Below are 23,242 nucleotides of genomic sequence, written 5' to 3'. Positions count from 1 at the left end.
GATAATAATGAACCATGTGGGACGTTCCATAAATCTGACATCTGGGACTTTATTGGGGGGGTGATATAACTTTTGAAATGTTCATAACAAATAAAAATGTTGCAATGGTATTGTTCAATACCAGAAGGAGCCCTGTTAATTGTATAGCTCATTGAGGACATCTAGTAGCAGAAAGGTGGGACTGCACCTTTGCAGCAACAACTTACATTTATATAGCGCCTATAATGTAGAAAAACATCCCAGTGTATTCACAGTGTCATTATCATTTGTGACTTCGGTTAAGACTGTTTAAGTGCTGTGGCAGGGCCGGCAACCTGATTGGAGAGATTCAAACATGGTGTTGTGGGAAAGATGTGCACAGATTTGGAAGCTAACAACACAACACATTCAAGAACTTTGGCAAGGAGAGGGAGGTTTGTGATGGGGTGCTTGTCGCAAGGACAGAAAAGTTGAAGGGGTGATGAAGGCTGTTTTGAAAGGGAGGGGGAGAGTACATAGAGAGGGAATCAATAATGTCAGCTAGCATAGGGACAAAGAAGGGAAGTTGAGCGGTTAGCAGTTTAGTGGGAATGGGAACAAAGGAGCAGGAGCTCATTACAATTGGCCTCAGCACTCCTGAACTGGGGGGGGGGGTGGTGGTGGTAAGGAGACTGGGACTGGAAGGGAAGCAAGGGTGGTAAGGAGACTGGGACTGGAAGGGAAGCAAGGGTGGTAAGGAGACTGGGACTGGAAGGGAAGCAAGGGTGGTAAGGAGACTGGGACTGGAAGGGAAGCAAGGGTGGTAAGGAGACTGGGGCTGGAAGGGAAGCAAGGGTGGTAAGGAGACTGGGGCTGGAAAGGAAGCAAGGGTGAAAAGAGTTAGGATACCTGCTCCTGGACAAGATGAGTTCAGAGAGAGCATATGGGGAGATGGGAGAGAATCTAGAGAAAGACACTGTTTCACAACTATGGCAGGGACCTGGGGGAGGTTTATCTTGGGGAAGGGAAGGTTTGGAAGCAGCAGAGGCAGCTGGGGAGTTGGTTTCAGTCTTAGTGGCAAAGAACTCCATGAGCTCCATGCACTTGTTGGAAACCCTTGTCAAATGCTAACTGGTTCTGCTTGAACTGTGCCGTCTGGGTGATAAAATGTGGCATTGATGGTCATGAAAAAATCAGATCCTTCTACTCTTGCAGCTGAGAAAGGAATACAGTGAGTGGCAAGTAGACTACAAGGGAGCAAAATGGGGAGAAAAAAAAGTGCATGGTTATACAGCCATAAGGTGGACCTCTGAATATCCTGGCATCAGATATCCATTAGGTTAGGTGAGACCTGCTGCATAATAACCTATTGAGAATAATAAAACCCAACCATAAGAGTAAGACAAACTGTGCCACAGATGTCCAGTCAATAATTATTTTGTTTTAAATGCTTAAAAACACTATATTGGTGGCATTGCCATTGTCTGATAGTGTATATGTACTGGAAGGAGCTACGTTTTGCTTGGTTGAAGCTGAAAATTGCTATGGATCCAATGCATCAAATAGGTTTCTTCATACTGGACAAAATGTTTAAATGCGAAATACGAACAGCATTGCCAGGGAGGTAGCATGTTGGTGCAGCAGGCTGAGGCCATATGAGGTGATATTGTATGAGTGCTTGCCCATAATTCTACATGTGAGCTTCCACTTTCAGCTAAACTCCTGTTGGGAAGGCAAGATGGAGGTTTGGTGTTTCTCCAAGAGTGAGGAGGGAAAATTGGAGGGAGTCACTATAGGCCACTCCGGTGCCTTCTATTGTCTGGTTTCAGAACACTGGTACCAACTTATTGCCAGGGATAGCGCATGGTGTGAGGAGACCAAAGTATTTTTAAAACCATTAAGGATGACCCAGCCTCATTTGTAAGATAACATCAACTTCCTGGCAGAAATTTCAGTAGCTCATCTTCATGGTTCTTTTGAGTCTCTTGGTATTCAGTAAACATAATATTTACTGACTTAATTTTGTAGATACAGGTAAATGAATCCCAACATTCATATGCTATTCCATATTTGCAATCATCCTTTAGCATAGTTTATAGTGGAGCATTTACAGAGACTGGAGATTTTTGCTATATTCTGCTTGAGTTTAGATCCCAGGTATATGGACCATATGGCTGTGTAGCATAAAGGCGAATTTCCACTCTTTTCTCCCAACCTCCCACTCTCCTGATATCTCCATGAAGTAGCCCAAGTACCCTTTGTTCCCATGTCAGCCTAGATAGTGATTGTCAGCACGCCACTCGACAGCAGGCTGCATCAAAATCGAGGCCTATCTTCTCACATCACATCCACACAGATAGATTTCCAGAAGAGGTTGCTGGATAGTGATCAGGAGCAGGGACACTAACTCTTTTCACCCTTCCTTCCCTCCCAGTCCCAGACTCCTCCCTTGCCCCCCCCCCCCCCATTCTCTGCCCAGTTCAGGGGTGCTGAGGCCAATTGTAATGTCCCTACTACTACTCTAGCTGACATAAGCTAGTTCATCCTAGACCGGGGATCGAATCTGGTACCTTGTTGATCTGGTTGGCTCAGCTCCTCATTGCTTTAACCAGCTGAACAATCAAGCCAACCAAGCTGTCCTCTTAATCCATAAGAGAAAACAATCCTATGAGATTTTTATCAAAGATTCTTGGAAGGTCTTCTTATTTGTTAACAGTTTTATAGTATTGCTTATTAAAAGTTTAGTGCATCTTTTTATTTGCATTATCTTGTCAGAATTGGACATTAATTACTGCTCTGAAAACTAAATTCAGTTGATCGAAGCAGTAGCTTTGGAGAACTAAGTTTATTTTTTGGGATTCTTAATTAAAAGTTCATATCTGCATTCTGAAAACATAAATCTATGTATCTGATTCACACACTTGAAGGTTTATGTTCCACAATGCTGATCTAGAGGATACTATTTGGTAGACTACATGTGATCTTTTTTATGAATATTTGTAAGTAATATTGATCTGGGGGGGAAAACTCCAGAAATAAACTTTTAGAAGTGTGCATTTTTTGATAGCTTTGGAAGAAAAAAAATCTTCCTTGTTAGGTTACATCACAATACACCCTGACCAAGACATTGGGAAGTGATTCTCTCTAATCTAGGAAGTGCTTGAGTGGGCTAGGATGATTTGATCTCTTCTTCCTTGCTGACTGAAATCTGTAAATTGTTGTGTGGGAACTGTAGGTGCAAAACCCCAACATTCTGTTCCATGGTACAGTGCAGTTTTAACATTTTTAGATGTGGGTAATTCTGCATTTATGTCCATCCCTAGTTGCTCTGACAAGGTGGTCATGGACTGCCTCCTCAGATGACATTGAGTCAATCACATAGTGTGGGACTAGTACCATGCAGGCCAGACCAATAGGAGTGGCAGACTCCTTTCCCTGAAGCACACAAGTGAACCAGTTGGGTTTTTGGACGAATCTGACATCTTTCATGGACATTTTCTGTTTTTGGTGGCAGCTCACAAATTGCCAGATTTATTGAATTTGGTGGGTTTCCAGTACAGTACCATAAACCACTACACTGTCATTCCTGTGCATTAGTGCAGTAACATACTGAGTCACTTATAGTGCATTAATTTTAAAGGAGAGTTTCCATCAATATATTGCCCAGTGGATGGCCACTTGCTTTGTGTTATTATAGAGTCCTTTGCTATTCAGTAATGAGAGAACCTGTTCATTCTTTTGGTTTTTCCCCCAATTTTGATCTGCTACCCTGACATCCATACACAGTGATATACACAAACTTTCCACCAGGGGTCACTGGATAGCTATCAGGAGTTTTCCCTCCTTAGTTCAGATGTTCTGAGGCTAATTGTAGCACCTCAGTTGTTAGCCCAGCTAAGATTGGATAACCCAACCTGATACTTTCCAGTCTGTATAGTTTAGTCATACACCACGTGTTGCCTTTATCCACTGAAGCAGTGAAGGAGATGAATCACTGTTAAATAGAACTGTTTCATCCAGATCACTGCTTTTGAAGTGCAGTGTGAAATCAGACTGTACTACTTGGATGCAGTTGGACAGGCAAAGAAAATAGTAGTTATGATTAATTGTATGACGTACAGAATGTTTTGGTAGAATTGTCATTTATTCATAGATATTGCTGGCAAGATTCAAAGGCCCAGTTGTCACATTTAGATTATTGTGTGTCTTTATAAACTTCTTGCGACATATCCTAATGGGTCTGTTCTGTTTACTTTGTAGGGATGTCAACAGAGAGCCAGAAAAGTTTCAGAAGTTGGTAGTTTTTTTTTCCAAACATTTCACTTTGACTTATTATTTGCACATCAGTTCAGTAGCTTGTTCCACATTTCATTTTATATCTTCCACCTTTTCTATGAGCATGTAACTTAGTACAGTCTGATTTATTAATTTCTTCTTTTACGTGTGTGCGCACGTTAGTTTTAGTAGATGTGAAGGAACCATTTACCGGTATAGGCTGTCCTCACAAAGAATAGCTAGTCCTCTTTAAACTTCTTCACACAATTGCCATCATGGAGTTGGTAGAGTACTAAGGTCTCCAGAAGGGCATGCTGTTGCTGTACTCTGTAAACTGGAGATTATATTTTGATATGTGTTTATTGTACAGATGCCTGGGTTTCCCACTTTTGCCCTCGCTCATCAGCTCTCAATTTCCCATCTATTAACTTTAATGGGCAGAAAGTTGCAAGCTGGCAAGTGCAGAAATAGAAAACCATGGCCACAATCTTTTTTATAAATATACAGCTACAAAGTTGTCAGGATAGGAATAAATGCAGAAACATGTTCTAACAATAATGTATACTGCGCTAAATTTGTAAAATATTTGTCGATTTGAGAACTTATTTTGAATGCGGCTACAATGTTTTCTACTGCTCCCAAATTATTAATTGAGAAAATTGTAGACGAGGCAATGTATGCAGCACCATGAAAGGAAAGAGGCTTTTCTATGGCACTGTACGTTCAGAGCTGCAGCAGAGTGATTTCTTGTGAGACTTGCGCTATGTAATAGCAAATGACCATGTAAATTGTAAAATTCAGGGTGAACTGTGTGTAACACTTTCTTATGTTTATTCTAGTGTCTGCCATCAGAGATTGAAGTCAAATATAAAATGGCTGAATGCTATACAATGCTGCGTCAAGAGAGAGATGCAGTTGCAATACTGGACACTATACCCACCAGGCAGCGCACTCCAAAGGTAATGTTGATCACCTTTTTCTTTTAAGTGCTTTGTGCAAATTGAGTAAAATGTTATGAGCAGGATTTGTTTAAGCACATAACATTCTTCCTTCTTTACCACTTGCTGTTGACCTACCTTAAATTTTTGTCCGATATACTTTTTATATAACCTTATGTTATAGCCTTATGTTGCAACATTTCAAAGAGCTTTAAATAATAAATTAGTTCTGAAGTGTCACTGTTGGTATGTAAACAAATTTTACATTTTAAAACGTTTGTATATTTTTATTTTGGTTTCATTTTTAAAAAAAATCTTAAAGCTCAGAAGCTGGGTTGTTTTGACATCCTGATATAGATTTTAATGTGAATTTGTTACTCATTTATCATGTACTGAATTCTCACAACATTTGTGTTCTTCTGCCATCGTTTGAAGAGAGTCTCCATTTCTCTGAAGGGTAAATACATTTTTCCTTTTTCATTTGTTTTCTTCCATTCCCCTTGCTCAAATCTCCACAAGCAACACACCAACTGTGGCTGAGAGCACAGACAAAGGACTTGCCAGCAATTTATGGTATATTCTAGGAGCATATGAGCAACCTTGTGACAACTGTCCTGCCAGTTATCCTCTTTTCTTGTGGTTATGCTTCTGGCCTCCACTCAGTCTGTCTGCACAGTCTATGGTAGCTCAGCAGCGTGGTGGACCACAGGATTTAACTCTTATCCCACCACTCTGTGGCAATGTGCCACTATGCCTCCTTTGTTGTCTTTAGCTGGAAATATTCTAGGACCGTAAATTCATTACTGAGTTTTTTTGTGTTACTGACTGCTTTTCTTTTCTATAATATAGATTAATATGATGTTGGCAAATCTGTATAAGAAAGCGGGGCAGGAAAGGTCAGCAGTAACCAGCTATAAGGAAGTATTACGACAGTGTCCTCTGGCTTTGGATGCAATACTAGGTAGGATTTTTTTTTTAAAAACCCCATACACCAAACAAGCTGTAGTTGTTTATTTATTGGTACAAATGACAAGCTAGGGAGAATTGGAGGCAGAGACCTAGTGGGAGAAGTGTAGATTAGGAAGGAACCCAGTGTGATGGAGATGGAATGATGCGTGGAGTAGTGAGGGAAGTGCACGTGCACTATAATGATGAGGTTCACATGAGCTTCATATATTGTTGCCATGGCAGTCTGTCTTTTTGGATATTGGAGTTTTCAGTTGGCTCTTCCAAGATTGTAATGCTGATCTTTTTGCTGCAAGGAAACTTAGTTAGATAATTCTCTTTTATTCTCACTAATACTGAATGCTCATGTGCAGCTGTAGCAGCTCTTGTGTTTCTCACATAAGCATGGAAGTATGTCTTGGGCACTGTAGATCTTATGGCATTGATCAGTTTCTCATCTTATAGATGATTGACAGCTGGCCCAAATCTTAACTCTGTTTTACGGGATGTACTCTGGGATGAAGTAGGGCATCCTAGTCCACTTCATTGGTCTGCATGACCTTAGAATATATGGATCCCATTAATAAGGGTTTTCTCTGCAGCTTGGTCTAGACTGTTCCATCACCGGGCAGATAAAGGTTTTGTAGAATTGTTGTTTTAAGTAAAGTTGAGCTTTCTTCTCATACCCATTAATCTACCCAGTTTCCCAGTGACTTCTGTTACTTGTTTGTCCCAAAATACCTAGACAAAAAGCTAACATCTAACTGATGAGAACCACATTCTCTTCCTTATGATTTCTATGTGGTCTGGAAAGTAGGTCATTCCATTAGCATTAGTTTAGGGAGCCTTCAGGTCTTTAAGGTTAACTTGAAGTCCAAGTTCCTCTCCCAACTGAACCACATTAAAGAAGTAACTCAAAACCTGGACTGTAACTTAACTGTAAAATATGACTTGTTGCATTGAAGATGCACAAATACTCAATTTAGATCCAGGTGAATATTTTTCTCCTAAAGAGGAAGCCAAATAAGATTTAAATTTAACAAACACCAGTATTAATGAAAGACTATATTTCATCTTGCGATCAGTGAAGAGATATAGGATCTTCTAAGAAGATCAGTGTAGAAAAATCCTCCAACGTGCATGTAAATATTAAAGTATGCAAAACAGTTGAAAACCAAGGAGTGCTGTTTTCAAATGATTATGCAAGAATATCCTAGCCAAGTGGTTTGTAATTTTTCAAACCATAAGTCAACTATTCATGTCCTTCCCTGTTCTTTTCTCCAGGTCTGCTGTCTCTTTCAGTTAAGGGTGCAGAGGTAGCATCTCTGACTATGAATGTGATTCAGAGTATTCCTAATCTGGACTGGCTATCTGTTTGGATCAAAGCATATGCTTTTGTTCACACTGGTGATAACACCAGAGCAATCAATACCATCTGGTAAGGAGATGTTATGTACTGTGCGGGAGGGGTGATTGAGGGTTCCTGTGTTTGTGTGTTGAAACATCAACCAGAAGAGAAACTTTTTATGTATGCTTCTACTTAAGGGGGACTTTGCTGTACTGGAAAATGATTTTAAATGTCCAGTATCCACTTTAAAAAAAAAAGTACTGTCCATTTTTTTTTCTTCCCAACTGCACAGCTTCTGGAGATAGGGTTGCCAAACTCTGGACGTATTCCTAGAGGTTTCATCTCACACAATCCTGCCTCCAACCACCCCACCCCCACGCTCTCGCTTTTGGTCATGCGACACAACACGTCCAAAAAAAATTTAAATTTTTTATTTACAATTACATCCAGAAATTAACTTTCAATGAATGAAGTCTGCTGGCCTGTTTGAGCAATGCAGGCTGAATCTGTGGGCGTGACTTCTTTTCCTGACAGATTTGGTGGGCATGTCTTCTCCTCACAGACTTTTCCAGCCACGGCAACTCACGCTGCTCAGAGGCTGGGTTGATAGCGCACAATTTTTAAAAAGTTCACATTCAAGCAATTCGACACCACGGAGCCCACGATAAGTAATTTAGTTAATTTTATTATCAGGAGCGGCGGTGACTGATGCCTCGCCACTCCGAGCAATTTCTGGCCCAATGTCCCTATGATTTTTCTCCTGGATTGCTTGTAGCGGTGTCCTGGAGATTAATCTTTAATTCCTGGAGGGTTAGCAACCCTATCTGGAGACTTGGTGTCAACTTGTAAACTGAAAAACAGACAATCTGCTTACGTGAGAGAGCTAACTGGCATCCTCCTCACTCCTGAATACAGATATGGATGTGATCATTATTAGATACTCAATATAGCACATCAGCTGAGGTTAAAGCTTCATGGTCTTTCAGTTTTTATTTGTAATTTGAGAGGGAGTAATTAAGATCAGTTCCTGGAGTGGATGAAAAACAACAAAGAAGTTTCATTTTGAAGGTGTAAGGTTTTAGAGAAATACAGTCCCATTTTGTTCCATTTAATTTTGTGCTCCAGGCCCATTTAAGCACAAGTATAGTTGTAATACCGAGGCCATATTCTGATATGAAGCCTGACTGTGTTCTATTGTTTTTAATCGTATATATCTTTCAAGATTTTGGGAGAATTTAAACCGATTGTATAATAAGGAGATTTCAGTGAAAAGTGCTATTTCCTGCCTTATAATTTAAGAATGTTAGCATTTCACCCCTGATGGATCAGCATGTAGCTCACTAGGAATGCTACAATTAGCCTTGGTATCCCTTGGTTAGGATGGAGAAAATTGACCATTGTTTCTGTTAGTGATTGCTTGTGTGTGTGTGAGAGAGATCGATCGAGATCAGAACAGCATTAAGCATGACTCTGAAGCCCTCTGCAGTCAGTTTGCCTGTTTGCACTCACATGAAGGATGGCCACATGAGCAATGCACCCATTGAACCACATCTCAGAAAGGAGTCAACGTCCTTCTGGAGGGGAGAAAATTGGCGAGAATTTTTTTTGTTTTGAAGTGGTAGCTTTCCAATCCCTGCACTATAATTAATAGTCAGTACATTATTACAGCTGTTTTATGTTCACAGCTCCCTGGAGAAGAAGTCATTATTGCGGGATAATGTGGATTTAATGGGAAGCCTGGCAGACTTGTATTTCAGAGTGGGTGACAACAAAAATGCCATCTTAAAGTTTGAGCAGGCTCAGATGCTGGATCCGTATATAATTAAGGGTAGGTATCATACAAATAGATGCCAATAAATTTGCAATTCCCGATTGTTTGAGATATCGCCAACTTATCTGTTCACTCAATAATTATAGATATACTTTAAAAAGACACCTGAAGGTTTTGGCTGCTCAATGTATTTGAAGCCATGATGAGAGTTAAATTGACTCGCTCAACAGCATACATTTCTTAAACATAAACAATGTTTACGCAGAAATAAAAATATTGACGTGTTAATAGTTTACTTGATATTTACAAGTTTCAGTACAAAATTTGCAGATCTAGAATTAAATGTGGAACATATATGACGTTACAATAAACTATCAGATGTAAATTCTGTTTTCAAACTCCCCCCCCCCCCCCCCCCCCTCTTTAGGAATGGATGTGTATGGCTACCTTTTGGCAGGTGAGGGTCGACTAGAGGATGTAGAAAATTTAGGTGGACGTTTATTCAACATCTCTGATCAACATGCAGAACCATGGGTTGTCTCAGGGTAGGTATTGAATTTTTTAGGAAGAAACAAAACAATCTTCCAAATTAACTGAATTCTTTTTTTTAAACTGTGAGGATTTCTGAAAGGGAGGAGGGAGGAACTGTCATAAATGAGAAGTATCTGGAGCAATATAGATTTGAAGACCATGAGAAACTGGTGTTGTTCACAAAGCAGCTCTGTATAACTGAACAGTAAAACACTGCCAACTGGAAGGTTATGGCCCTGCAATTGTATCAAGATTCTATTTTTATCGAGATTTGAACAGCACACACTGTGCTGTGTATCATGCAGAAGCTGTACACTATTTGTACAGCAGGGTGATGCATGTATACAAAGGAGGATGTCAATCACTTATACAGGAGACCTATACTACTTGTTCACAGCTGCACTCCCAAAATGAGATGTTAAATAGATGAATCTGACTGGCTTCCCAAATACTGTGTGTGTGTGTGTGTGTGTGTGTGTGTTTTGTACATTGTGCTGTAAAACATTTACACACACATCAGTTCTACAGTGCTACAAGTAGCAAGGTATAGTGAATGAGAATGCTGTATAGATATTTGTGCTTTGGGCAGCTGAAGGATTATTCAGACTTTGCCAATTCTGTGGTATCACTCTGCTCATAGAGGTGGCTAGAGATTATAAATTGGGTCACCTCATTCAGGGACCTAGTTGGGACTCATCATTTTTCGAGTCTTAGTGTGACCATCCAACGGGATAAAATCTAATATAAGTGGTGTGACAAAGCACTTTAATTATAGTGCTGCAATTCTGAGCACTGGGCTAGTTTAATTAGTTCACCTTTTTTCTTGATCACAAATTTAAAATTTATTAAAAAAAATAAAATGAATGTGGGAAAAATAAGCAAAACCTGGAAGTTTTGCAGATAGTGATTGTGGCTTGACTAAATACAAATGGTAAATCATAAATGAACAAATGGTCCCTTGTGATTGAAGCTGGAAATAGCAGTGATTTAATAACGACCACCATTTGCATTTATATAGCACCTTTAACATAGAAAGAACGCCCTAAGGCGCTTCAGAGGCATAAGGAATAAACGAATCCTGAGACTAAAAGTGATATTAGGAGAAGTGACCATAAGCTTGGTGGAAGAGGTGGGTTTTAAGAAGGCTCTTAAAGGCAAAGTGGGAGGTGGAGAGGCCGAGTAGCCTAAGGAGGGAATTCCAAAGCATGGGGCCTAGGCGGCTGAAAGCATAGCTGTAAATGGTGGGGCGAAGAGAAGGGGGGATGCACAAGAGGCTAGAGTCCGATGAATGGATAAGTTGGTGGAGGATGTGGAATTGAAGGGTTGAACAAGGTTACAGAGATGGGGAGGGGTGAGGCTATGAAAGGATTTAGACATGAGGATGGGAATTGAGCCACTATGAGCCAATGTAGGTCAATGAGGATAAGGGTGATGGTAAGCAGGACTTGGTGCGGGATAGGATATGGTCTTGGATGAACTGGTTTGTGGATGGTAGGCCGGCTAGGAAAGCACTGGAGGTGTTAAAGACATCAATGATGGTTTCAGCAACAGATGGTAGGGACGGAGATGGGCAATATTATGGAGCTGGAAGTAGTCAGTCTTTGTAATACAGCAGATACGGGGTTGGAAACTCAGGGTTGAATAGAACTCCAAGCCTGTGAACAGTCTGGTTCAGCCTGAGACAATGGCTATGGAGAGGAATGAAATCATCGTGTGGGCCGCAGACCATGGCTTCAGTTCTACCAATGTTTATCTGGAGGAAATTGCTGCTCATCCAAGACTGGATCTCAGGCAAGCAGTCTGACAACACAGACAATGGAGGGGTCGAAGGGGTGATGAAAAGGTAAAGATGGGTGCAGTCAGTATGCATGTGGACGCAATGATCCTAAAGCTGCAGATGACGTCACCAAGGGATGTCATGTAGATGAGGAAGAGGTGGGTGCCAAGGATAGATCCTTGACTGACTCCAGAGGTAATATTGCAGGGGCAGAAAATTTATATAACAGAATAAACACAAGATTCAACATTAAGAAAAAAATTGCAATCTTACCCATAAGCATGCCCATTCAATCTTTCAATCACTCCAATAACTCCCCTTCTCCCCATGCCAATACACAAGAGACCAACGCATCCACAGGACCTCATGAGCATTCCTGATCTCTAAAACTTCATGGCCCAGTCCACCCAGCTAAGACCTAAAATTTTAAGCCAAACTGTGGCACTGCAATTCCCATGTGCCACTGTGCAGCCCAGCTCACATTGTAGCAAGTGCACATTTGAATGTAATTGTACTGTGAAGCTGATGTGACCTAACCAAACAACCAGACTATAACTGTCGCAAAGTATCATGCAGCCCACGCCCTATACTTCCTGCAGTAAGCATTAAAAAATTGTAAGAATTTATTAGTGCCACTCACAATTGGATATATTTTAGTATATTAGAAGTGTTATCTATCATTCGTTTCTTTGCCTTGTTGTCTCTGCAGGTATCAGTGTTTGTACAGCAAACGATATTCACGTGCGCTGTATCTGGGAGCAAAAGCAATTCAGTTAAATAGTAACAGCGTGCAAGCCTTACTATTAAAAGGTGCTGCTTTGCGAGCCCTGGGCAGAATCCAGGAAGCTATCATACACTTCCGAGAAGCAATGCGTCTTGCCCCCTGCAGAATGGATTGCTATGAAGGCAAGTTACTTATTAACATATCCTAATGGCAGCATAATGAATTTCCTAAATTCTATAGCAGTTGTATACTAAGGATGTAATGGAGTTATATAAAATCAACGTATAAACAGTGGCAAAGCAGAATAGCTTAGAATTCTGTTTTAATCCATAAACTGCTCAGTATTATTTAATGTTGCACCCTTGCACAGTGAGATCAGAAGTTCAATGGCCCTGAGCAGATTAAGAACCAATGTTGCCACTTTAAATATATATAACTATATATAATATATATGGTTGCATCTTCTAATGAAAGCTCCTTATTGGGGATTTCCCATTTTAAATTTGTCCACAGATACCTGTTAACATTTGCATGTAACCCTTTTCTTATGATGCTTGTAGCTTTTTTAAATAAAATTTTCCAATTAGTGTGCCAGTGATGCTGAAATATTTTAAGAGCTGCTTTACACCTGTATGCAATTTCAAGCACTGGCCTTTGGGTGGCAACAGAGCAAAATTTTCAGGACTTTTCCCAGCTCTGATACGTCCTACTCCCCCCCACAACAAGGTATGTGAGTGGTGAGGGATGCAAGGAAGTGATCAGAGATAGCTTGGTCTCGTTATGCCCAACCTTCTAACCCTGCCTTACCTGACGATTCCACTTGGTCTCGGCTTCTAATGTTCAACACCACAGACTAGTATATAATAAAGTTCTTTTAATTACTCGTGAAAAAACAACAGACAAATTGTTTATTAGGCTTCAGGAAATACAACATGATGACTAATTGACAATAGCAGGCTGTTGAGCACATGATGATTAATTGACAATAGCAGGATTGTTGCTATTATAAAGAAACAGGAATTTCAGAACAGAAGAGAGGTTATTTAGCCCATTTTGCCCATGCTATCTCCACATTAGAGCTAACAGCTCTGATCCTAAATCCTTGTTCTTTCCCTGCACCTCTTCAATATTTATTTAATTCTTCTTCACTTGACTTCAATAGTCATATGTAATAATACATTGCATATTCTTAATATCCACCTGCCTGGAAAAAAGTTCTAACCTTCCCTTTATGCTTCTAGTACGAATCCAAAGTTTAAGCACCTTGTTTTTGATTTCACTGATCAGTATTTACCTTCTCGAACCCTTTCATAATTTTGAACGCCTGGTAGATCCTTCCCTTCTTTTAACCTTCTCTGTTCTAGTGAATACAGCCCTAGTTTTTCAAATGTCTCATCAGGGAGCCTTTGTCCCAGTTTCAATACATAACCTATTGTATCTTCAAAACATTAATAACTCTTTTGTATTCTATCATGTAGTTTTACAAAGTTAAACATTTTCTTTAACACTTTCTTAAGTAGCTTGACATTTTAACTATTAACTATTTTTCCCCAAAGTCTTAGCTACGCCATCATTGCACTTTGTATCTACAGGTCTAGTTGAATGTTATTTGGCTTCAAACAGCATACGTGAAGCAATGGTGATGGCGAATAATGTCTTCAAAACACTGGGTCCAAATGCCCAAACCTTGACCCTTTTTGCCACTGTATGCTTGGAAGACCCAATGACACAAGAGAAAGCAAGAACACTGCTGGATAAAGCTCTGGCACAGAAATCTGATTACCTGAAAGCAGTGGTCAAAAAAGCAGAACTTTTGAGTAAGTTATATTTGACTTAATGAAATTGTGTTGTTAATAAGCAATAATAATGCACTAAAATTTAATTTTCTGGGATTTTTATAGACTTTTGTTTGAAAAGGTACTATAATTTCAAGTATAGCTTTAATCCCCTTTTGAGATAGAATTTAGGGGAGAGTAGAAAATAGATGTATTTTGTGCTCCATCTATGGACATCAATTTGTGCCCTCATTCACATAAATATTTTTTTCATAAGGAAACTTATTATGAAAATAAGGAAGTGATGCGGACTATGTACAAGACATTAGTTAGGCCACAACAGAATGTAGCATGTATTTCTGAGCACCCCATTATAGGAAGGATATTAGAACCATGGAAAGGGTACCACAAAGATTCAATACAAAAGAATCAAGAATGAAAGGTTATAGTTTTTTTTAAAGTTTGAAAAATTGAGGTTTTTATCACACACATAGAAGGTTAAGGGAGAGTCAAAGGTTTTGAAAAATTGTTTCTGGTAGTTGGCAAATCGGTAGCAAGCAGGCATAGATTCAGGATTGTCAATGGAAAGAAAGAAGTTGCATTTATATAGTGCCTTTCAGGACCTCAATGCACCAAAGCTTCACAGCTAATAAATTACTTTTGAAGTGTAGTGATTTGCTTTCTAGGCAAATGGGGCAACCAACAACAAACACCACATTTAGTGGTGAGATGAATGACCAGTTAACCTGATTTTGTTGGTGTTGATTGAGGGATAAATGTTGGCCAGGACACTGGGAGAACGCCACCATTCTTCTTTGAATAGTGTCAAGAGATCTTTTTCATCCACCTGAGGTGGCAGACATGCCCTCGGTTTAACACCTTATAGAGAAGATGGTACCTCCAGCAATGCAGCGCACTCTCCATACTGCACTGCAATGTTGGCCTAGATCATGTGCTCAAGTCCTATGGTGGGGCTTAAACCCATGAGCTTCTGACTCAGAGGCAGGAGTCCTACCACGAAGCCAAGGCTGACCCAAGAGCAAAAGAAGTTAGAAGAAATTCTTTCACATAGAGGGTTTTTGGAACAAGAAATGCTTTACTGCAATAATATTTAAATATGAATTGGATAAGTATTGGTACAGGAAAAATATATTAAGATATGGGAGAAGGGGAGAGAAATGAGATTTAGAGTAAATGGCTCCCATTGAAGAGCTAACTGATGTTATGGACTAATTGTCTTTTTGTACTGTGAATTCTATGATCCTATGTGTCTTTTAAGTTACGAAGAAAAACTTGCATTTGTCTGTGCGTATACATGTACGATGTATAAGATTCTAATGTTTTATATATACTAATCAATCTCATGATATTGCACATGGAGAGTTGCGAGCAAATGTGGTCCTCAGGTGAAATGGAGTTATGGATGAGAGGTAATTGGATCAGGGCATACAGCTGAAATTCAGTTCCCATTTTAAAGTCAGAATTTCTTTTTCTTTATTTCCATTATAAATTCCTATATTTACATTTATAATGGAAACTGCTTATGTGAAGCTTGCCATGCTGTAATAACACTCTCCTGCAGGTGATTGTGCTGCAGCACTGTATCCGGGTGCGGGGGCTATAATTGCAGCCTGACAAGCTTCACATGGGTAGTTTCCATTATAAATGTAGGAATAGGAATTATAGCGGAAAATATTGACAGGTAGTGCTTGCAAATGTGTGTGAGATCTAATATAATTTATCTTTTGTCCATTTAGAATGTAACTTGCATTTCTGCACACTTTTTTTAAAAAAAAACTGTTCGAAAATTTCCACAGCTTGTCTAACAACAAATTTTGACAAATGAGGGAGAGCTTGGAGAATTGTATTAAAATAAGTTTTGTCAAACCTGCAAGCTGCACCGTCTTTTAAATTTTCATTGTTTATCTTGTCTCAAGATTTTAGGAGAGTGTGAAGGAAACCTTGCATGCAATTTCCATTTTTGCTTGAAACAGCTGCCCAGAATTTGTTTCCATTTTCTTTAAAAGAAACTACTTTGTGACCACTTTCAGGCTTTACAGTTCGGTACTATCATCTAATGGAAAGGTGTTTACAAGGCATTCTAAGAAGTTGATTTACGAGTGCTAATGGAAAAATTTCCAAACTAGCTTTGTGTTGCTTTATATCAAATTTTTAGAAAATTAAATTGTCATAATTTAACCTGTACTCCTGAAGTTTTGTGATAAGGTACATGACCAGTAGATGAAGACATAAAAAGTATTCAATAAATAAAACAAACAAATATTTACCAGAATGGAATCTGATTTTTTTTCTTCTGTGCTTAAACACCTCTGGAATATATATAAATATATTTAGAAATATTGCATGATTTATTTGCCCAATTCTGGTAATATTTAGCATTCTGTTTATAGACTATCAGTGTTTCATAGACTAAATTTTAGTGTATTTTTAAAGTTAGGTGGGAGGTTTAGTACTCTGGTTATCAAATAAAAAGAAAATATTTACAAAGGGGTTGATTTTTAATTTCAGTTGATCCATCTGGGAGAGCTGGAGCAAAAGCAAAATGCTTCTCCATAGATGGGAGAGGAAAATTAGGGCAAATGAAACACTACACCTCCTAGTGGTCAGTTTGAAAACCGGTGACTCGCCCAGTATCAGGGGTAATTGAAGTGATGGTATGAAGAACCTACTGTAACTAAAATAACTTTATATTCTGTACTTTTAATATTTGAAGACGACTGCCATGGTTTCCAAAATCTCATTAACTTACTCTAGGTCGAGAACAGAAGTATGAAGAAGGTATAGCTCTTTTGAGAAATGCGCTGGCAAATCAGAGTGTTTGTGTTCTACATCGGATGCTTGGAGATTTTCTCGTAGCTGTAAGTGATTACCAGGAAGCAATGGACCAATACAGCATTGCATTAAGGTACATAAAGCAAGTATATTTATATTATTGCCTGTGATTAAACCATACTTGCTTTTCTTTTTAATGGTTGTCTTATTGGTTTTTAGAAACTGCAGTTGAGCACAAATGAACTGACCCGGTTCTGAAATTAGTATAGTTCAAGCACCAGATGCTTGTGTGTTCTATCCAACAGAAATCACAATCAAATTAGTTTAAATCTGTTTCAATTGACATTTGTGCTCATCTGCCATTGTTAGAGAGGTGTGACAGTTCTTAGTCATTAAGCAGCAATATAGTGCAAGGGGGAGCGAATCTGGGAAAACTGTAGGAATACAGCACTTGTCAGTCAATTCCAAGGTGAAACTTGACAAGCTTTTGAGGACCCGCTTTCCCATCCTCCCAGCTGATTCAAAATCCCTTAATGTTATGCAAGATAATAAAATTGCTGTTTTTGTACAGAAGTGATTGCAATCAAATGTCACTTTGTAAAAGTGGAGGAGTGAATGCTCATATTTGAGTAAAGTAGGATTTTTTTGGGGAACAGGTCATTTTGTTCAGTAATACTACTTATAACCTCAAATTGATTTGTTTCTTGCTAAGAGCTAGATTCTCATGACATTCTTGAAGGTGTCTGCTCTGCTGCTTTGAACTGCCTGGAATTATCCCACCTCCCGTGGGATTGTGTCTGGCTTGTGCTATATACCTCTCTGCAGTGATACGCTGATAGTGGGGAACTCAGTATGAGAATGATCACAGGCGTAACCCATGTTTTAACAACGGAGGGGCACAGTCCATTGGGACGTACCATAACAGCAGTTTATTTTTACAGCAGGTGCTGGAAATCTGAAATAAAAACAGAAAATGCTGAAAAAACTCAGCAAGTGGGCAGCATCTGCGGAGAAAGGACCAGAGTTAACGTTTCAGGTCGAAGACCTTTTGTCAGACCATTCTGACGAGCTTGCTGAGCTTTCCCAGCATTTTGAGTTTATTTTTACACATATATTCAGTAATCAAGATTTCAGGAATCTAGATCTCTTCAATTTTGTAATTTCCTTCCTGTTGTCAGAAAATTGAGATTTTTCTAGGTATGTTCTAAATACGCCATGTGGTATGGTGCTGAGCCATATGTACCAGGGAGATTCAGGTTCATTTCCTGGTTTGTGCTCAATTACTTGGTATCAACTAAGGTAACTGTGAGGTGCCACATTTGGCCTTAGTGCCCACAGGCTAAGGTAGGGAATATTAGCCAGCGTATTGTCGTCTTGATCACTGTCTTGTGGTCCTTGCTGCAACAAATTTGTGTGGATGCCAAGTGAGGACAATGTTGGGCTTGGCTATAATTACTCCCACAGCTGAATAGCCCACTGACTTTCATTTCCTGGGCTCTAATGTGAAGCTTGGTCCAAGGTACCAGAAAGTTATTGCCACCCATGCAGCCATACCTCAACAAAGGTTGCCATCTTGAGGAGAGGAAGGATAAGTGGGGGGGGGGAAATCAAATGTGAGGGGAAGGGAGTTAGATGCTAATGCAAATGGGGTTTACTAAACCCACATATTTAAGGAATTTGCATTGTTCTGATCAGTGGTGTTTGTATTCTGACACCCGAACTACAAATTTTGCAACTGGCTCATGATCCATACATTGCCCTTTTGATGTGTGCTTAAATCCTGTACAAAAGAGTAACTGTCCACATTATTCGAAATAACACTGAATTTGTTGCTTTTGGTCATTATTACTTTTTATTGCTTTGTAGTTTCTGACGCTATCTCTGACAACAGATATTTAAAGCCTTCAACTTGGTTTTCTCTCTTTTTCCTCCAAACTTCTGTGCTGAGATCTGCATCTTATGGCAATACCAGTAGGATTAGAGCATACTCTATACCAGAAAGTAGTAATTCCAGAAGTAATTGTTTAGTAACTTGTTTTCCATTTTGCAGCATGGATCCCAATGATCAGAAGTCTTTAGAGGGAATGCAGAAGATGGAGAAGGAAGAAAGTCAGACTGAGGCAGCGCAAGAGGAGGACGTGGATGACATGGAAGGTAGTGGAGAAGAGGGAGACCTGGAGGGGAGTGACAGTGAGACTGCGCAGTGGGCAGACCAAGAACAGTGGTTTGGCATGCAGTGAGAAAAGCATTGAAATCCTCACACATAATGACTTGTGGGCCTTTTCAAATGAACTGACATGTTTGGAGTCCATGCCCCTTCTGTTACCCAGATGGGTTGGATTTTATAACTAATTATAATCATTGCTTCATAATACAGAGGAAAATACATGGTCAGGAATCTTAACTTTTATTTCACAAGTTGTATTTCTACTGTAACTGTACATCTTTGTACAAATTTATGTTTATTGCTTTACAAAAGTACCGTTCCTCTCCCCATAATGTTTATTTAGATCAGTTAACTGATGCTGTGCCATCAGACTGGGCTTGTGTGAAATATTCTTAATGTTAAGTGTTTCTTATAATTTACATATTTCAGTTTTGAGTATTCATTTTTCCAATTGATGAAAGCTGCACCATGAGCCTAATGTTTTGGGTGAAGGGATTACTTAAATTCAAGCCAAACTAAACTCTGGATACTGAAATATTATACTAATTTGATAATATTTTCATTCATGAAAGCTTTAAAATCTAACCAAGGATGGCCAAGGACAGGGATATATAAAAAAAACATTGTGAATCCTGAAGCTAAATTTTAAATAGCAAGCGATGGATCTCTTATTAAAGTTGAGTTCAGAGATTTAAAATGTTGACTGTACCTTCAGTTTTATCTTGAATCGTTCTCCCTCTTTCAATGCACTTTCCCATTGACGCCATTATTTTTTCAACTTGCCACATCCAGCAGAATATATTTTGAACTATTAAACTCTCAGATCCATTACCTGTCAGACTTTTCTTTTACGTTAACACCAGGATTTACTTTAACATTTGCTCTGTAGTATTTGTTATTAACTAGCTCTTTTTGCAGCACGCAAGAATTAAATTCTGCACACAGCTGCATCCAACTTCATTATAACTTATTATCTGTATTAAATCTTTTTGATAGCTGTGATGTTCTGCGTGTGTACTTTCACCAGCTGGTTCTTGCAAGAACATAATGTTTTGATAACTGTATTGTGTATTTTGTAAAGTATGTGAAGGTGGAATAAAATTTTGCTGTACTAATTAAAATGTATACAATGTATACACCAGTTGTGAGCATCATTGTATATGAAATGCACGTATTTTTTCCTTTAAATAAAAAATAATGTCCTTCATTGTTGGTAGCTTCTCATCGTTTTAGTTCAAAGTGAATTACATGGTGTTTGAAGTAACTCTTCACTTTAATCCTGTCAAGAGTTCAATGGTATTTGTGTGCCAAAGTATATAATCATGTTTTGCTTTGGGTGTACATCACATTTCAAAGCGTTTGACAACTTATTTGAATAATTATCTGTTGTCAACTGCTGATTCTCAAATATAGACTGGTAATTTTTCCTACCAATCACACTTCAACTCACAAAGCTAGCCAGCTGGTCACGTTGCTCAATTTTCTGCAGCCCACCCCCACACACTGACCCTTCTGCTAAGGGAAATGTGCCCTTCCTATCCATTCTATCTAGGCCCCTCATGATTTTATACACCTCAATTAAATCACCCCTCAGCCTCCTCTGTTCCAATGAAAACAATTCCAGCCTATCTAATCTTTCCTTTTATAGCTAAAATTCTCCAGTTCTGACAACATTCCTCGTAAATCTCCTCTGTACCCTCTCTAGTGCAGTCACACGTTTTCTGTAATGTGATGACCAGAACTGTATGCAGTACTCTAGCTGTAGCCTAACTAGTGTTTTATACAGCTCTAGCATAACCTCCCTGCTCTTATATTCTATACCTCAGCTAATAAAGAAAAGTATCCCATATGTCTTCTTAACCACCTTGTCTACCTGTCCTGCTACCTTCAGGGATCTGTGGACATGCTCTGCAAGGGCCCTCCGTTACTCTACACCTCTAAGTATCCTACCATTTATTGTGTCTCTAATAGGCCCTACTCTTTCCTTAATTATCCTCTTGCTCTTTATGTATTTATAAAACATCTTTGAGTTTTCCTTGATTTTTACTTGTCAGTATTTTTTCATGCCCTCTTTTTGCTTCCTAACCTTTTTAATATCACCCCTGCACTTTCTATTCTCCTCTAGGCTTTCTGCAGTATTGAGCTCTCTGTGTCTGACATAAGCTTCCCTTTTTTGCCTCACCTTACCCTCTATGCTCCTTGACATGCAGGGAGCTCTAGGTTTGGCATTTCCACCCTTTTTATTTGTGGGAACATATTTGCTCTGAACCCTCACTGGGGTGCCTCCCACTGTTCTGACACTGATTTACCTTCAAGTAGCTGTTTTCAGTCCACTTTTGCTAAATCACTTCTCAGTTTAGTTAAAATTTGCCTTTCCCCAATTGAGAACTTTAACTTCTGTTCTATCTTTGTCATTTTCTATAACTATGCTAAATCTAACTGAATTATGATCTCTACCACCAAAATGCTCTCCCACTGATACTCCTTCCACCTGCCCAGCTTCATTCCCTAAAACCAAGTCCAGAACTGTCCCCTCTCTTATTGGGCTTGCTACATACTGGCTAAAAAAGTTCTCCTGAATGCATTTTAAGAATTCTGTGCCCTCTATAGCCTTTTACACTGATTCTATCCCAGTTAATATTAGGATAGTTGAAATCCCCTACTATTACTGCTCTATTGTTTTTGCACTTCTCAGAAATTTGCCTACATATTTGCTCTTCTATCTCCCTCTGACTTCCAATAGTGTGATTGCCCCCTTTTTATTCTTCAGCTCAACCCATATGGCCTCATTTGATGATCCTTCTAACATATCATCCCTCCTTGCTGCTGTAATTGTTTCCTTTAACAATATTGCCACCTCCCCTCCTTTTTTAATTCCCCTCTCTACTTGTCTGAAAACACTGTAACCAGGAATGTTGAGCTGCCATTCCTGCCCCTCTTTAAGCCATGTTTCAGTAATAGCTATGATATCATACTTCCACATGCCTATCTGTGCCCTCAGCTCATCTGCCTTATTCATTAGGCTCCTTGCATTGTATACACCATTAAGCACTGCCAAACTCCTTTGTTGGCTATTTTCTAACCTTTGTTTCCTCTGTCTTCCAAACTTACTTACTAATTTTCTGCCTTCCATTTCCAGCTCTGCTTCTCTCCCTTCTGAATCTACACTCAGGTTCCCATCCCCCTGCCAAGCTAGTTTAAACCCTCCCCAACAGCACTAGCAAAACTCCCTGAAAGGCGATTGGTCCCAGCCCTGTTGAAACGCAACTTGTACAGGACTCACCACCCCCAGAACCAGTCCCAATGCCCCAGGAATCCAAAGCCCTCCCTCCTGCACCATCTCTCCAGCAGTGCATTCATCTGCACAATACTCCTATTTCTGTACTACCTCTTTCCTAGCTCCCTAAAATCTGCCTGCAGGACCTCATCCTTCTTTCTATCTATGCCATTGGTACCGATATGGACCATGATCTCTTGCTGTTCATCCTCCACCTGCAGGATGTTCTGCAGCCACTCAGTGACATCCTTGACCCTGGCACCAGAGAGGCAACATACCACCATGGAATTGCGTCTGCGGCCGCAGAAACGCCTATCTGTTCCCCTAACTATTGAATCCCCTAGCACTATTTTAAATTCACAAGCTTTCGGAGGCTTCCTCCTTCCTCAGGTGAACGAAATGAAATCCTCGAAATGAAATCGCATTTATAATTCACAGAACAATGCTTGGTGATTACAGACAGTTTTTTCAACTGCCCGTTGCCAAGGCAATCAGTGTGCAGACAGACAGGTGTTACCTGCAAGGTCTCAGAATATACAAATCACCAAAAAAAAAACAACAAACAAAAAAAAGAGATAGAGAGGTAGAAACATAGAAAAGACAGCAACTGACCCGTTATATTAAAAACAGATAACATTTGTTCGCTGGTGGGGTAACGTGTAGCGTGACATGAACCCAAGATCCCGGTTGAGGCCGTCCTCATGGGTGCGGAAGTTGGTTATCAATTTCTGCTCGACGATTTTGCGTTGTCGTGTGTCGCGAAGGCCGCCTTGGAGTACGTTTACCCGAAGGTCGGTGGATGAATGTCCATGACTGCTGAAGTGTTCCCCGACTGGGAGGGTACCCTCCTGTTTGGCGATTGTTGCGCGGTGTCCGTTCATCCGTTGTCGCAGCGTCTGCATGGTCTCGCCAATGTACCATGCTCTGGGGCATCCTTTCCTGCAACGTATGAGGTAGACAACG

The 23,242-nt window shown here is 39.7% G+C and overlaps 1 protein-coding gene across 3 annotated transcripts in view; it reads left to right on the top strand.

Moving 5' to 3' along the window:
- Positions 1-20,200, top strand: part of anapc7 (anaphase promoting complex subunit 7) — a 29,124-nt gene extending 8,924 nt beyond the window's left edge. For 2 of the 3 annotated variants that reach the window (XM_068005826.1, XM_068005828.1), the window contains exons 3-12: positions 4,219-4,251; positions 5,073-5,192; positions 6,021-6,132; positions 7,401-7,554; positions 9,150-9,292; positions 9,663-9,780; positions 12,253-12,449; positions 13,860-14,084; positions 16,818-16,968; positions 18,886-20,200. In XM_068005826.1, the coding sequence (XP_067861927.1) occupies positions 4,219-4,251; positions 5,073-5,192; positions 6,021-6,132; positions 7,401-7,554; positions 9,150-9,292; positions 9,663-9,780; positions 12,253-12,449; positions 13,860-14,084; positions 16,818-16,968; positions 18,886-19,075 (1,443 nt within the window). In that variant the 3' untranslated portion in view covers positions 19,076-20,200. The remainder of the gene's footprint in view (positions 1-4,218; positions 4,252-5,072; positions 5,193-6,020; positions 6,133-7,400; positions 7,555-9,149; positions 9,293-9,662; positions 9,781-12,252; positions 12,450-13,859; positions 14,085-16,817; positions 16,969-18,885) is intronic. The other variant, XM_068005827.1, reaches the window with a different exon arrangement.
- The last annotated feature ends 3,042 nt before the right edge of the window (positions 20,201-23,242 follow it).

The sequence above is a fragment of the Heptranchias perlo genome, chromosome 25 (genome assembly GCF_035084215.1).
Source record: "Heptranchias perlo isolate sHepPer1 chromosome 25, sHepPer1.hap1, whole genome shotgun sequence".
NCBI lineage: Eukaryota > Metazoa > Chordata > Chondrichthyes > Hexanchiformes > Hexanchidae > Heptranchias > Heptranchias perlo.
The sequence above is the reverse complement of the archived record's forward strand: the minus strand, read 5'-3'. Positions and strand labels throughout refer to the sequence as shown.